The sequence below is a fragment of the Ursus americanus genome, chromosome 30 (assembly GCF_024610735.1).
Source record: "Ursus americanus isolate L20-20 chromosome 30, mUrsAme1.1.p, whole genome shotgun sequence".
NCBI classification, from domain to species: Eukaryota; Metazoa; Chordata; class Mammalia; order Carnivora; family Ursidae; genus Ursus; species Ursus americanus.
The window spans coordinates 18345470-18359764 of NC_142156.1; the positions used below are offsets into that span (position 1 = coordinate 18345470).

At 46.8% G+C, this 14295-nt stretch overlaps 1 protein-coding gene across 1 annotated transcript in view; it reads left to right on the forward strand.

The window, feature by feature from the left end:
• CFAP251 (cilia and flagella associated protein 251) overlaps nucleotides 1-14295 on the forward strand; it is a 66940-nt gene that overhangs the window by 7013 nt on the left and 45632 nt on the right. Inside the window, exons 5-8 of the mRNA XM_087857395.1 lie at nucleotides 1945-2085; nucleotides 4443-4552; nucleotides 10131-10242; nucleotides 10510-10590. Coding sequence (XP_087713521.1) covers nucleotides 1945-2085; nucleotides 4443-4552; nucleotides 10131-10242; nucleotides 10510-10590 — 444 coding nt within the window. The remainder of the gene's footprint in view (nucleotides 1-1944; nucleotides 2086-4442; nucleotides 4553-10130; nucleotides 10243-10509; nucleotides 10591-14295) is intronic.

Consider the following 14295-nt stretch of genomic DNA (forward strand, 5'->3'; position numbering starts at 1 on the left):
CCCTTGTATGAATCCACAGTTTGTCTATCCGTGGTTTTTATCAAAGACTTTGAACACAAAAAATATGCATAAGTAAACTACTATTGGATTAAAAGTCATAGTCAGGTTTATAGTACCTCTAATATTTCATTTCAGAACATTTTTATTTTGGATTTATTCCTGGCAATATGGAGTTTTTAATCATGCTGTGGGAATTTTGTCTCTTTGTGCTTTATTCTTCAAGGGAAAATGGTATGTGAGGACCAAATATTCCTGGCTGAATAATTGCCTTTTGTATGAAGTTCCTTAGTGACTACACTGTAACTTGTCCATTCCATATATTTTCCTGAAGTAAACTGAATTTCGCAATAGTAAGTGCTCCCCGTGTGTCAGGTACTGAGCAGTCTCGGTTCTGGGGAGTAGAAGAATAGGATATTCTTTCTATTTACTGTTGATTTCTTTTTAAAGCAAGGTGTAATTCACATACCATTAAATTCACCCTCTTAAAATTTAAAATTGTGGCAAGATACACATAGAGTAAAATTTACCATCTTTCTTTTAAAGATTTGTTTATTAATTTGAAAGAGAGAGAAAGGGGGGGTGGGGAGGGGCAGAGAGAGTCTTAGGCAGACTGTGCTTGGAGCCTGACGTGGGGCTCGATCCCATGACCCTGAGATCACAACCTGAGCCAAAACCAAGAGTCGGTCACTTGTCCAGTTGTGCCACCCAGGCGCCCCTAAAATTTACCATCGTAACCATTTTTAAGTGTACAGTGTAGTAGTAAGTGCGTGGACACTGTGGTGCGACCAGTACCTGGAGCTCATCTCGCAGGACTGAAGCTCCCTTCCCGTTGAACGACTCCCCACTCCCCAGTCCTGCCCTGGCAGCCACCCTTCTACTTCCTCTCTTTATGGATCTGACTCCTCTAGGGACCATGTCAGTGGAATCCTCTCGTAGTTGTCTTTTTGTGACCGGTGGATTTCACTTACACCATGTCCTCAAGGTTCATCTCTGTTGTGGAGGGTGTCAGATCTCCTTCCAGTGGAAGGCTGGATCCAGTTCACATTTTGTTTATCCATTCATCCATCGAGGGACACTCGGGTTGCTTCTACTTTTCGGCTTCTGTGAAATATGCTGCTGTAAACATGGGCATACGAATGTCTCTTTGAGACCCTGCTTTCAATTCTTTAAGATATATACCCAGAAGTGTAATTGCTGCATTATATGGAAATTCTGCTTTCAATTTTTTGAGAAATCTCTGTGGTGTTTTCCACAGCAGTTGTACCATTTCACATTCCCACCAAGAGTGCACAGTGGCTCCAGTTTCTCCACATCCTCGTGAAATGTACCTTTTTAAAGCGTACAGTCCGTTGGTTTTTAGTGTGTTCACAAGGTTGTGCAACCGTCACCACTAATTCTAGAACGTTTTCTTCCCCACAAAAGAAATCCATATCCCGTAGCAGTCGCTCCCCACCTGCCTCCCGCAGGCCCCCAGCAGCCACTGAGTGACTTCTCGTCTCTAGGGATCTGCCTGACCAAGCACCGTGCGGTCCTGCATGGCTGCGTTCACTCAGCATCACGGTTTCAAGCGTCATCCGCACCGGCGCACGTGGTTGAGGACGTTCTTTTTTTTTTAAAGATTTTATTTATTTATTTGACAGAGATAGAGACAGCCAGCGAGAGAGGGAACACAAGCAGGGGGAGTGGGAGAGGAAGAAGCAGGCTCATAGCGGAGGAGCCTGATGTGGGGCTCGATCCCGTAACGCCGGGATCACGCCCTGAGCCGAAGGCAGACGCTCAACCGCTGTGCCACCAGGCACCCCTGAGGACGTTCTTGAAGTGATTTCTCTTCTTTGGACTGATGGTGTGAAATCTTTCTCCTCCAGAGACTGTGCCGGGGGTGCCTGGCATCACAGTTTGGGCTCGGCACACTTAGTTCTTCCTGGTTTTGCCTTTGTCTTCCAGACCCTGACTTGGTCTTTCGGATGGAACAGTTCTCTTCCTGTTTATTATATTCGAGATGAAAACCAGAGAGTTCTTCTGTATGTCTTTGCTCACACTGCGGTCATCTACAATGTTTTCAAGAACACTCAGCATCATCTTCAGGTATGTAAGTTTTTGTTGTTTTTTTTAGATTTTATTTATTTATTTGAGAGAGTGAGCGAAAGAGAGCATGAGTGGGGGAAGGGAGAGGGAGAAGCAGACTCCCCAGCTGAGCAGGGAGCCTGATGCGGGGGCTCGATCCCAGGCCCCTAGGATCATGACCTGAGCTAAGGGCAGATGCTTGACTGAGCCACCTGGGTGCCCCTGCAAGTTTTTTTTATTGCAAGTAGAAGAGATTGTGTTTCACTAGAATATAGCATTTTGTGTTTTATTCCAAGGACTGATTCATTATGTCACTATCATGTTTTCCTACTTCTCTTCTGAACTATAGCAAGTCTTTTTTTTTTTTTTTAACATTTTATTTGTTTGAGAGAGAGAGAGACAGAGCACAAGCAGGGGGAGGGACAGAGGGAGAGGGAGAAGCAGAAGCAGACTCCCCCCTGAGCAGGGAGCCCAGGATCATGACCTCGGCCAAAGGCAGACGCTTAACCAACTGAGTCACCCGGGCATCTGTGAACTATAGCAAGTCTTGTCGTTAGAAACACATTTTATTGTTTATTGTCTCTCTGATTCTAATCAGAATCAATTTACAAACAGCAATTGATTTTAATTTTATAGCAACAAGAATTTAAAACATCTTATTTTTCCATTTCCGTAAAACTGTGGTCAGGACAGGTCATGTTGTCTCTATAGCACCATGGGGAACACGAAAGGCTTCAGCAGGAATTCGGACCTAAATAACAAGTAGAGGGCTTTGCAGGTGTAAAAGGGCTTTGATCCTCACAATCATGCTGAGAAGTGGGTGTTAATATCCTCATTTTACAGAAGAAAAGACTGAGGCTCAGACCAGTTTAACTGACTTGCCCAAGGCTGCACTGGTCCATGGTGAAGCCAGGTCTTGAGCGTAGGTCCCCTGACATGAAAGTGTTGAGTAGGTCGGTTGTCATCCTTATGCCTCCCTCCCTCGAGAGCCTTCATGTATTTCCAGTGCCCCTCGTCCTGACATTCTCATCATTTACCTGACCAAATGTCCTCCTTTCTTGGTATCTGATTTCCCACTAGTTAACCAGGTAAACAGTTCCATGTTACCCTTTTCAACGGACATATGTTTTAATAAGGACCTTCCTTAAGTCAATGCCGAGGTCAAAAACATCACACAGGATTTTCCAAAAGCCTAGTCAGTACTTAGGGATCCATGGCATGTGGGTGCAGCTGGAGGAGTTTGCTCTCTAGATATCCAGAAACACATACAAACCCGGCAAGCAGCCCTTCTTGGAGCTTAGTTGAATGTGTGGCACTGAGCACCGTGGTGAGGCCAGAGGGAGAGGGGAGAGTTTGTGTCTGCAGAGTGAAGAAGGGGCAGCAGCCGGCAGAGGGGCTGAGAAATAGAGACCATGCCAGACAGGTGTCCAGCCTCCCTCAGAGTCTGGTGTCTGGGAGCGGCCTCGACCATTCATTCATTCATTCATTCGTTCATTTATTCCACAGGTATTTATCAGAATCTCTTTGTTTCAGATTCTGGGTCTATAGTCATGAACAAAACAGATGCCCCCCCCGCCCCCACCCATGGAGCTTACAGTCTCATAAATACACAATTACGAATTAGAACAAGCACTCCAAAGGAAATGGGGGCTGCTGTAGGAAAGAGATCAAGAGTGAGAGATGGCCCTCCGATTGGGTGGGCTGGCAATGCAGACGTGCCCTTTGTGCTGCGGTCTGACTGAATGAAGAGAATGAACCAACCACGAGCAGTCTGGGGAGGAACATTCCAGACCCAGAGAGCTCTAAGTTTGCAGGCCTGCCCGTGGGGCCCAGAAAGGAGGCCAGTATGGCTGAAGCGGAGTGAGCAAGGGGAGATGAAGAAGGGAGGAAACGGGCTATTTCTTGGCAGGGAGCACTACCATCATGTTTGTGTTTCCAGAAGATTCCTGAGTTACTGGGAAAGGATTGCGGGGGAATGGCAAAGAAAGCAGAGAGACCAGTGAAGAAGGCTTTTGCTGCAGAGCTGCTCAGTGACCTGATGTGGACACTGTTTTAGGGAAATGCAGCCAGCAGGGCTTCAAGGGGGTTGGAGGTTGGGCAGAACCCCAACATTTATTCTCAACCTGGGTTCAGAGTTGGGCACATGCCAAGACCTGTAGGAAGCCCCTGTCCTTGTGGGGAGTGTGGCTTGTCCTTCAGGAGTTTTGAGGGGGAGAAAATCTGAAAACCATTGACTATGGGAAAATGCCAGGGAAAAGGCCATAGGAGTGGAATTTTCAGCCAGATGAACCTGGAAGGGCAGCTTAGTTCTCTCTTTGGGGCCCCAGCCTCTCCTAATGTCCTTGATGTTTCAAAGCATTTTCTCTGCGTTTCTGCAGGGCCACCCTAATGTGATCTCCTGCCTCTGCATCAGTGAAGACAGGCGGTGGATTGCCACGGCCGACAAAGGGCCCAACTGCCTGATAATTATATGGGACTCCTTCACAGGGTAGGCTTGGTGCAGTCCTGTTTTTTCCTACTTAGTGTAGTGTATCTGCCACTGTGACCAGCAACAAATGAGTAATGCTGGTCTGGGCACACAGAAGCCAGTGATGGGACGCCAGGTGAGGGGTGAAGTGTCCTGGGGTGGCTGGCCATCTTGTTGCCTTCAGGCCTAACTGGGTGACTTTCATTACCTTGGTGAATTTCCCATTTACAGTTCTTGGCTCTTTAGGCCCAGAAACTTGGTTTGGCAGTGTCCCAGAGTAGATGGGCTGAGGGAGGTTAACTCATACTAACCCAGCTTGGAGGCCCAGAGAAGTGAAGTGGCTTTGCCCACCTACAAAAAAAGAGGCTAATCATACCTGCTGTTTTAGTTTCCTTGGGCTGCTCTAAGACCTTAGCACACACTGAGGGACTTAAAATAACAGTTACTCCCTCACAGTTCATGAGGCTAGAAGTCCGAAATCAGGGTGCCCACAGGGTGGTTCTTTCTGGGGCTCTGAGGGACCTGCTCCAGGCCTCTCTCCCAGCTGCTGGTGGTGGCCGGCAGCAGCCCGTGGCTTTCCTTGGCTGTAGACTAATCACGCTGGACTCTGCTTCTGTCCTCACGTGGCATTGTCCCCTGTGTGTCTCTTTGTGTCTTCTCTTCTATGAGTTCAGCAGTCCTTGGATTTAGGATCTATCCTAATCCAGCATGACCTCATCTGAGCTAACTACATTTGCAAAGACCCTGTTGTTTCCACATAATGCTCACATTTTGAGGCTCTGGGTGAACATGACTTTTGAGAGGGCCCTCAACACACTACACTTACCTTACAGGACTGTCATGAAGCCCAGTAGAGCAGAGAACGTGGCCCATGACAGATGCTCATATGTGAGTTTTCTTTCTTAATTCCTGGTCCTGGAGGCAGAGCGCAGTACTAGATTAACTGATAAGATTGTGAGGCCCTGGTTGGGTTGCAGGGTGAGGGTTGACATGGGGGGTGGACGAGTCCAGTTGGGCACGGTTAGGAAGAAGTTGTGTTCAATGCTCTCTAGTGTTCTGGAAAGTTATGTTGGATGTTCTAAGATACAGGTCCCCCAGGTGACTGACGGCCTCCTAGGGCCATGTTACCTAATCGTGGTCCTCATCTTACTGGACGTCTCAGTGGCATTTGACACTCTTCATTTCCTTGGCTTCTCTGATACCATGTCTCCTTGGCTTTCATCCGCCTTCTGAGACTGCTTCCTCTGGCCTGGGGGGGTGCGGATGCCATTGGTACTGTTCTCTAGCCAGCGGGGAGCAGACCTGGGGTTCGAAACCACACCGTCTTCATCTTTATAACCACCTCATATTCCTCTTTTCATGGATGAGGAAGCTGCTGGAGAATGTTCCACCTGGGTGTCCCATGGATAGATATGTCCTGCTAAAGTGTCCCAAAGCCCTGTTGCGTCTCCTCCCAGAGGTCTTCCGAACCCATCTCCACTGCCCCTGCCCTCCCGCTCTCACCTGGCCGGCCTCCTTCTCTGCAGCGTCAGTCTGCAGCCCAGCCTTCAAGAAGGTGATTTTGTTTTATTGTAGTAGAATATCCATAACATAAAATTGACCATCTTCCCCATTTTTTAAAAAGATTGCTTGATTGATTGATTGATTTGTGCGAGAACATGCGTAGGGCAATGGGCAGAGGGAGAGGGAGGGAGAATCCTCAAGCAGACTCCTCGCTGAGTGCAGAGCTCGAGGCGGGGCTCAATCCCAGGACCCTTGAGATCATGACCTGAGCCTAAACCAAGAGCCAGCTGCTTACCGACTGAGCCACCCAGGCGCCCCCTCTTCGCGATTTTTAAACGTATGATTCAGTGGCATTAATTACATTCACAATGTTGTGCAACCATAAGCGCTATTTTCAGAACATTTTCATCACCCCAGACAGAAACTCTGACAGTGAGCTCCTCATTCTCCCTCCCCTCAGCCCCTCATCTACTTCTGTCTCTATATAAGTTTGCCTGTTGTCATTTTATGTCCGTGGAATCGTGTGTGGCTTTTTGTGTCTGGTTTTTCTCTCAGCATGGTGTTTTCAGAGTTCTCCCACGTTGTAGCATGAATCCGTGCTTCCTTTCTTTTCAAGATTCTATTGCATGGATATACCAGTTTTGCTTATCTTCTCATCTGTTGATTTTTAATAATCTTTTATTTGAAAGCTAATGTCTCCTTTGGCCACCATCTCCAACCTTCATCCTCCTCCTAGAGGTAGTCAGTTTGGTGTGTTTCCTTCCAGAACATTTGCTGTTGTCTTAAATACAGATACATGGACATCATCATGGAGCATCACATGGTTTTTCTGCACAGCATTTTGCGTGTGATCTTCTCCCAAACGGAAAATCGCATTGCGTTGCTCCCCTGCTGAACATCCTTCAGAGGCTGCCTCTTGCCAACCCAGCCTGTGTTAGAGGGAAAACGCATCTTGCATCATAGCCGCGGGAACTCATCCCCCAGAAAATGGAATTCCCCTCTGCGTGCCTAGCTGTCGTCTGTGGCTGTCACGTGCTTCCAGCTGCGTGTGGACATCCGACTTACACATGAGGGAAAGTTGTTATGTCCCGTGACGGAGAGTCCGCAGGCAGGAAGGGTGGGCCCCTCTCGTGTGTCTCTTCTCTGAAGCCGTCGCTGATAGCTCCCCTTCCCCAGGCACGGCTGGCCCCCTTATAAAGTGTTTATTTGTTGCTTTTTTCTTGCCTGTAAAGCTGTCTCCCCAACTAGACTGGGGGTGACTCTGGCAGTGATTTTTTCTTTTTAATTACAAAGTAAAGTGCATCTGTGTTTAACAAGTCAATATGTCGATACGAGGTTTTTTGTTTTTTTTTTTTAAAGATTTTATTTATTTATGTGACAGAGAGACAGCCAGTGAGAGAGGGAGCACAGCAGGGGAGTGGGAGAGGAAGAAGCAGGCTCCCAGCGGAGGAGCCTGATGTGGGACTTGATCCCGGAACGCAGGGATCACGCCCTGAGCTGAAGGCAGACGCTTAACGATTGTGCTACCCAGGCGCCCGATACAAGTTTTATGATACAGTGAATGATGACTTTGGGACCCAGAAAAGATTATTTGGTTTTAGAATTAATATTCACTTTATTAAAGTTATAAACTAAGAACCATAGTTTTTCCTTAAGCTTTTCATTCAACTTATAAATCGTACTCCTTTCATAAATCTAGCTTATTTTTGCAATTGCCTTTTAGGGGGGTTTGATTAATGTTTGGCCCCACTCACAAATTTGATTATTAATTCCTTTTAAACATTTTTAAACTGCACTTAGAAATTGAATATATTTGGTTTTATCCTTAAGTTCTTTGGTAGCCTGATTAAAAAAATAAACCCTTCATCCATACTTAAGTAATTCTTGTAAATCTAATAAATTAGACATAACTGTGGCAAATCTTAAGTTCTCATAAGTATTCTAATATTGTTTATAAACCAATGTGATTTGAATTTAAAATCACAAGTCTGAATCAACAACAAGCTTTAAATTAGAATCACAGATCTAATCCATCAGAGGCTCTGATATGTTAAATTCTCTTAAATATCACCCATTCCTAAACAAAATAAACATTCTTTTCCCACCAATACGTTTATAGTACAGGCCCAACTGACATCATTGTCTCTGTAGTTAATTCTGAATGTCCACAGGGATAAGATGCTTTTCCCCACGAAGGACATCACTGTGCCATTCACAGCAGTGTTAGGACTGCCTTCCAAGTGAATTTGGGGGCTACTTCCCAGGGGGAGAAGTCTTCTTAAGTGATAGAGAACCTGCCAGGTCCTCAGCAGGGGGCACAGACTTGGTCCCAGCCGATTGGGGCAGCAAAGTGACCTCTGAGGCCTGTTGATGTTTGCTGTAACAAGGGTTCCATAATGAAAAACAGTGGGGAACCACCAGCCTACCTACGTGGATTAGGACTTCTTACCACCCGCTCTTCACTGCCCCCGCCTCCCATGTCGCACTCACTCACATCACTCACATCCTGGCTTCTGCTGTCTCCTGCATTTCTTTGGCTCTCTTAGGTATTTAAAAATCTAATTTAATTCTGCATGTGACAAGGCTTCGCCTGCTTCTTACGGTTCTACAGTCTTGCCAGTGACACAGTACAGAGTGAATGAGGAAAAAAAAAGTGAAAGTCCCTCCTCACCCAAACACACCTCCAGAGTCACCCTTGTCTAGTTTGGAGTCCTGACCGCTAGACTTCTGTGCACAGAAATGCGGGCACTCCCTCTCCCTCACCCAGGATGGTGCTACCTACGCTGTTTTGCAATTTGCTTTTTTCACAAAATTTTGGTCACCTTCCCACATCTACCTCATTCTTTTTGAAAGTAGCCTAGTTTCTCATTATATGGTTATGTCATAATATTTTTTAACAGTTTCCACACCCATGGATATTTGTGTTGTTTCCAGATCTTTTGCCATTAAAGCAGTGCCACAATGAACATGAATTTATATTTATCTCTGTTTACTTTTGCTATGATTTTTCTGGGAAACAGCTGTGGAAGAGGAATATGGTATAGGGTCATAGGGTATGTACCCTTAAAATTTTGATAGACGCAGCTAAGTTGTTGTCTCGAAAGCTTGTGCTTATTTACATTCCCGCTGAGGTGGGAGGGCGCTCGTTTTCCTGAGAGCTGGGGTATTGTCCTAGGCATCTTTTTTCATATTTCCATCCTTGGTGCCTGGCATGGAATCAGAGCTCAGTAGCGAGTGACAGTAGACTTCATGCAGAGAACAAACAGCACGTTTGCATAATGCTGAGTTAGTTTTATTTTTTTATTGAGGTAAAATTCACGTAACGTAAAATTCACCATTGTAAAGTGTGCAGTTCAGTGGCGTTTAGCACATTTACAATGTCGTGCGGTCACCACCTGTATCTAGTTCCAACGGCTTTTTTTAAAAGATTTTAAAGTAATCTCTGCGCTCAGCATGGGGCTCGAACTCACAACCCCAAGATCAGGAGTCATGTTTTCCACCAACTGAGCCAGCCAGGCTCCCCTAATTCCAAAATATTTTCAACCCCCCAAGGGAAAACCCAAAACTGCCAGCCCTCACTCCCATTCCCCCTGGCAGCCACCGATCTGCTTTCTGACCCTATTGATTTTTTCTTTTTTTTTTTTTTTAAGATTTTATTTATTTATTTGACAGAGAGAGACAGCCAGCGAGAGAGGGAACACAAGCAGGGGGAGTGGGAGAGGAAGAAGCAGGCTCATAGCAGAGGAGCCCGATGTGGGGCTCGATCCCATAACGCCAGGATCACACCCTGAGCCGAAGGCAGACGCTTAACCGCTGTGCCACCCAGGCGCCCCTGACCCTATTGATTTTCTAATTCTGGACATTTCATATCAGTGGACCCACACAACGTGGCTTCTCTCACTTCATGTGATGTTTTCAGGGTCCACCCCTGCTACAGCAGGGGTCCGCGCTTCATTCCTTTGGACGGCTGAATCCTAGGCTGTTGTGTGGATGGACCACGTTTGGTTCCTCCATAGCTGTTAGGCTTTTGACGTGAGTCCCTCTGGGAAGCGAGGCCGACCTCAGCACATGGATGTTCCCCTGTCCTGTTTTGCAGCATTCCTGTGCACACAATATTCGACAGCTGCCCAGAAGGCAACGGCATCGGGGCCATAGCCATCACCCGGGACGCCAAGTATCTGGCCACCATCTCAGATGCCGAAATCCAGGTACGGGGCCCTGGGAGTCGGCCCGAGGGGGCTGCCAGCCTGTCGAGTGTGTCCCGGTGAGCAGCTCTGCTCGGGCCACGTGACATCTGTGATGCTCTCAGGGAACGACCGGACCCCATGGCACCTTGCTGGGGGCTCTCTCTCTGGGGCTTAGCTCACGGTGCCGAGCTCCGTTAGCCGCAGTCACAGGGTTACCACGAGAGGTGTAGGGTACTTCAGCAGCCTTCGGGAACCTTCTCATTTTCCTCTGTCTGCTGTCACTCACAGAAAGTGTGCATCTGGAGGTGGACTTTAGCAGTGGAAACGCCCGCGTGTACTCTCAGCCTCCCCAAAGAGTATGGTGTTCAGGTGAGCTCGGTTTGACTCTGTAAAGTTATGCCTGCAGTTACACTGAGCCCAGTTCCAAACCTACTTTCGGTTTTGCTGAAGTTTTGTTGGGGTCCACTGGAGCTTGTAAAAAACACTTTCATATCCTTGATCTCATTTTATTCTTGACGACAGTTAGCATTATTTTTTCCAGCATTTATTATGCGCCAGATTCTGCTAAATTCTTTACAGAAAGTATCTCACACAATTCATGCAAACATGCTGGGAAGGAATTATTTAATAACATCTGTGGAATGCAACTATTAATTACTAGATAATTTGTCTAAAGTCACGGGCCAGCAGCCTTTCATATTCTAGAAGCATGCTCTGAACTGCCCCTAACATCCAGAAGTCATTAGTCTCAGTTTGCTTGAAGTGACTGGCCGAGGACACCCCCAAAGTTGGCTCTGCTGTTCTGCGTCGTCTCACTCGTCCTTGCACCCTTCATTCATCATACGCTTGCGGAGTACCTATTAAGCGCCAGGCACTGTGGAAAGTACATACCTGGATGCAGGGCCTAGAACCCAGTCAGAGGGTCTGGGTGCCTGGGCTCAGCCGGCACACGTCATTCTGCAGCCTTATGTCCGTTTCTCTCCTTCTGGCCCCCCCAACATTCCTCTGATCTCTGAAAAAATTTCCTCACAGCTTTTGTAAGCTGAGCAGACACAGTAGCCACCAGTCTCCTGCTGCAGAAGCCCCTGTGGGACTTTGATAGAGATTGCATTGGACCTACGGGTTGCTTCCGTAGTTGTCCTCTTAACAGTCCGTGGGCACAGGCTGTCTTTCCATTTACTTACGTCTCTTGAATTTCCTTCAGCAGTGTAGTTGCGGTGTACAGATCTTTCACCTCAGATTTATTCCTAGGTATTTTTATGCTCTTAGAAGTGGATTCGTGGTCTTAAGTTCCTTCTTGTATTGTTCATTGCTAGTATATAGAAACTCAACTGATTTTTGTGTCATGAAATTTTGCTGAATACGTGTGGCTACTTAGATTTAAATCGATTAAAATGAGATAAAACTACGAATTCATTTCCTCAGCGTCAGTACATTTCAAGTACTCACCAGCCACCTGTGGCTAGCGACTGCCGCGTTTGATAGCGCAGGTGAGCGAGCATCTCCGTCACAACGGAAAGTGCTGTTGGGCAGCAGCGCAAGGCCCCAAGTCTGGAAGGACTCTGCCGTCAGCCTGCTCTGTGCACCCGTCCACCCAGCTGAGCTGATTCCTTTGATCTGGCCTTGAGTCACAAGTGGCGAGCGAGCTCTCGAGCTCTCGGCACTGCCTGGCTTTCCGGTAGGCTGTCTGCTTCGTTTCTAGAGACAGCTGTCTCACACCTTCCTTCACACCTCATACTTCCCCAGCCCTTCCTCTTACTCCCAGCTGATGACCTCTCTCATTTTGCATTGAGATAATGGAGGCCATCGGATACAGACACTGGCCTGTTCTCACTCCCAGGCCTACGGCCTGCTTTCAGTCTCACCACTGCCTCTTGCCCCTCTAAGTGTAAGAGAGGCCAGTGCACTAGATGCCACTTGTCTCAGGCACTCAGGGCCCTCTCCTGCAGTGATCAGCTCTCCCTCTACTGGGGGGTTTCGCCCTCAGCAAATCCCTGTGCTTTAGTCTCACCCTTCTCTAAAGAACGCCATTGACCTCGCATCTCCTTCTGGCTCTTGCTCTCTGCGCCTCCTCATGGTAACCTGTCTCGGAAGAGCTGTCTATGCTGCTTTCTTACTTCATCATCTCTCATTTACTTTTTTGTGCACAAACTATTGATCTCTTTGTATTTTCACTGCTAAATAAGGCATACTTGCAAAATGTGTACATTTTAAGGAATGAAACAAAGTGTACCTGCGTGTTTACTGCCGCGTCAAGAAAGAACATCACCCAGGGGCGCCTGGGTGGCGCAGTCGTTAAGCGTCTGCCTTTGGCTCAGGGCGTGGTCCCGGCGTTATGGGATCGAGCCCCACATCAGGCTCCTCTGCTGGGAGCCTGCTTCTTCCTCTCCCACTCCCCCTTGCTTATGTTCCCTCTCTCGCTGGCTGTCTCTATCTCTGTCAAATAAATAAATAAAATCTTAAAAAAAAAAAGAAAGAAAAAAAGAACATCCCCCAAACCCTAGAAGTCTCTTTGTCCTCCTTCCTGGGTCTTTTCCCCAAGTTAACTAGTATTAACTAGTTAATTAGAGTCCCAGATTTTGTGTTACACATTCCCTTGCTTTCCTTTACACTTTTCTCTAGCAATGTATGCATCCCTCAGGACTCTCCTTTTTTTTTTTTTTTTCTCTGAGAGAGACAGAGAGAGAAAGAGAGTGTGCGCGAGCAGGGAGGGGCAGAAGGAGAGGGAGAGAAAGCATCTCAAGCAGACTCCATGCTGAGTGCAGAGCCGGACGCGGGGCTGGATCTTGGGACTCTGAGATCATGACCCGAGCCAAAATCAAGAGTTGGATACTTAACCAACAGAGCCACCCAGGCCCCCCCGCCCTTTTAAGTAGGCTCCACACCCAACATGGGGCTGGAACTTACGACCCCGAGATTGAGAGCTGCACGCTGTACTGACTGAGCCAGCCGGGCACCCCTCCCTCAGTACTACCGTATGTTGTTTTACCTGTTTTGTTTGTTACATATTTGGAATCATAATTGCTTCATTTTCTCTGCCTTGTTTCTGAGATTCATCCATTTGATTATTGATTATTCATTCATTTTCACTGCTGTATAGCCTCTCCTTGTTTGAGTATAATACAGCTCATTTATCTGTTCTACTGATGATGAACATTTTGGTTCTTTCGATCTGTCTACCACCTACCCATGGCTCTACCAAGTCTATGCTTATCACAGTCACTGGTGTTTCCAAGTCAAACGAGCACTATTAAATCCTCAGTTGCACCCCTCCCAGTGCACGTTCAAGACACCTTTCCTGCTGGCTCACTGACCTTTCCTGGCTCCTTTGTAGGCTTGTCCTCTTTCATTGCACACCTTCTAAATGTTGGCGGTCCTCAGGGTTTAGTTGTGGGAGCTCCTCTTCTTGCTACACCTTCTTCCTGGGTGTCTCATCCATTCCCGTGACTTTTAAGTACTGTGTAGTCCCAAGATGCATCCCGAAATCCTTCCTCCTCTGTCCGTTTCCACTGCAGCACAGCTCCCTGCGTGACTACACATCCTCCCAGCTGATCTGTGTTCCCTCTTGTCCCAATCAACGTCTTCCTGAAGCAGTCAGAGTGATAGTTCTTAATAAGCAAAACAGATTATATCACTCTCTTACTTAAAGTCTTTCAGTGACTTCCCATTGTGATGGGAATAACCCTAAACACCCCCTCCACCCATCTCCCAACATCTCCTCTCCTGTTTATTAATGTTGATTAGTTTGCATACCCTAGAATTTTACAGAAATGGACTCTTTTGTGGAGGGCTCTGGCTTCTTTCATTCAATTTAATTTTTGAGATTCATCCATGTATGTAGCAATAGTTTATTCCTTTTTATTATTCTTTATGTGTCCTTTATAATGTTAATGCTGGATAGTCTTGGATTGAATGGATATGTCACAATTTATTCACTGTTAAAAGACATCTGCACTGTTTCCTGTTTGTGGCTGTTGAAAACAAAGGTGCCTGAACTTTCATGCACAGGTCTTCGTAGGGATATATGCTTTCATTTCTCTTGGTAATTATCTTTGTTTTGGAAGGCTGTTTTCC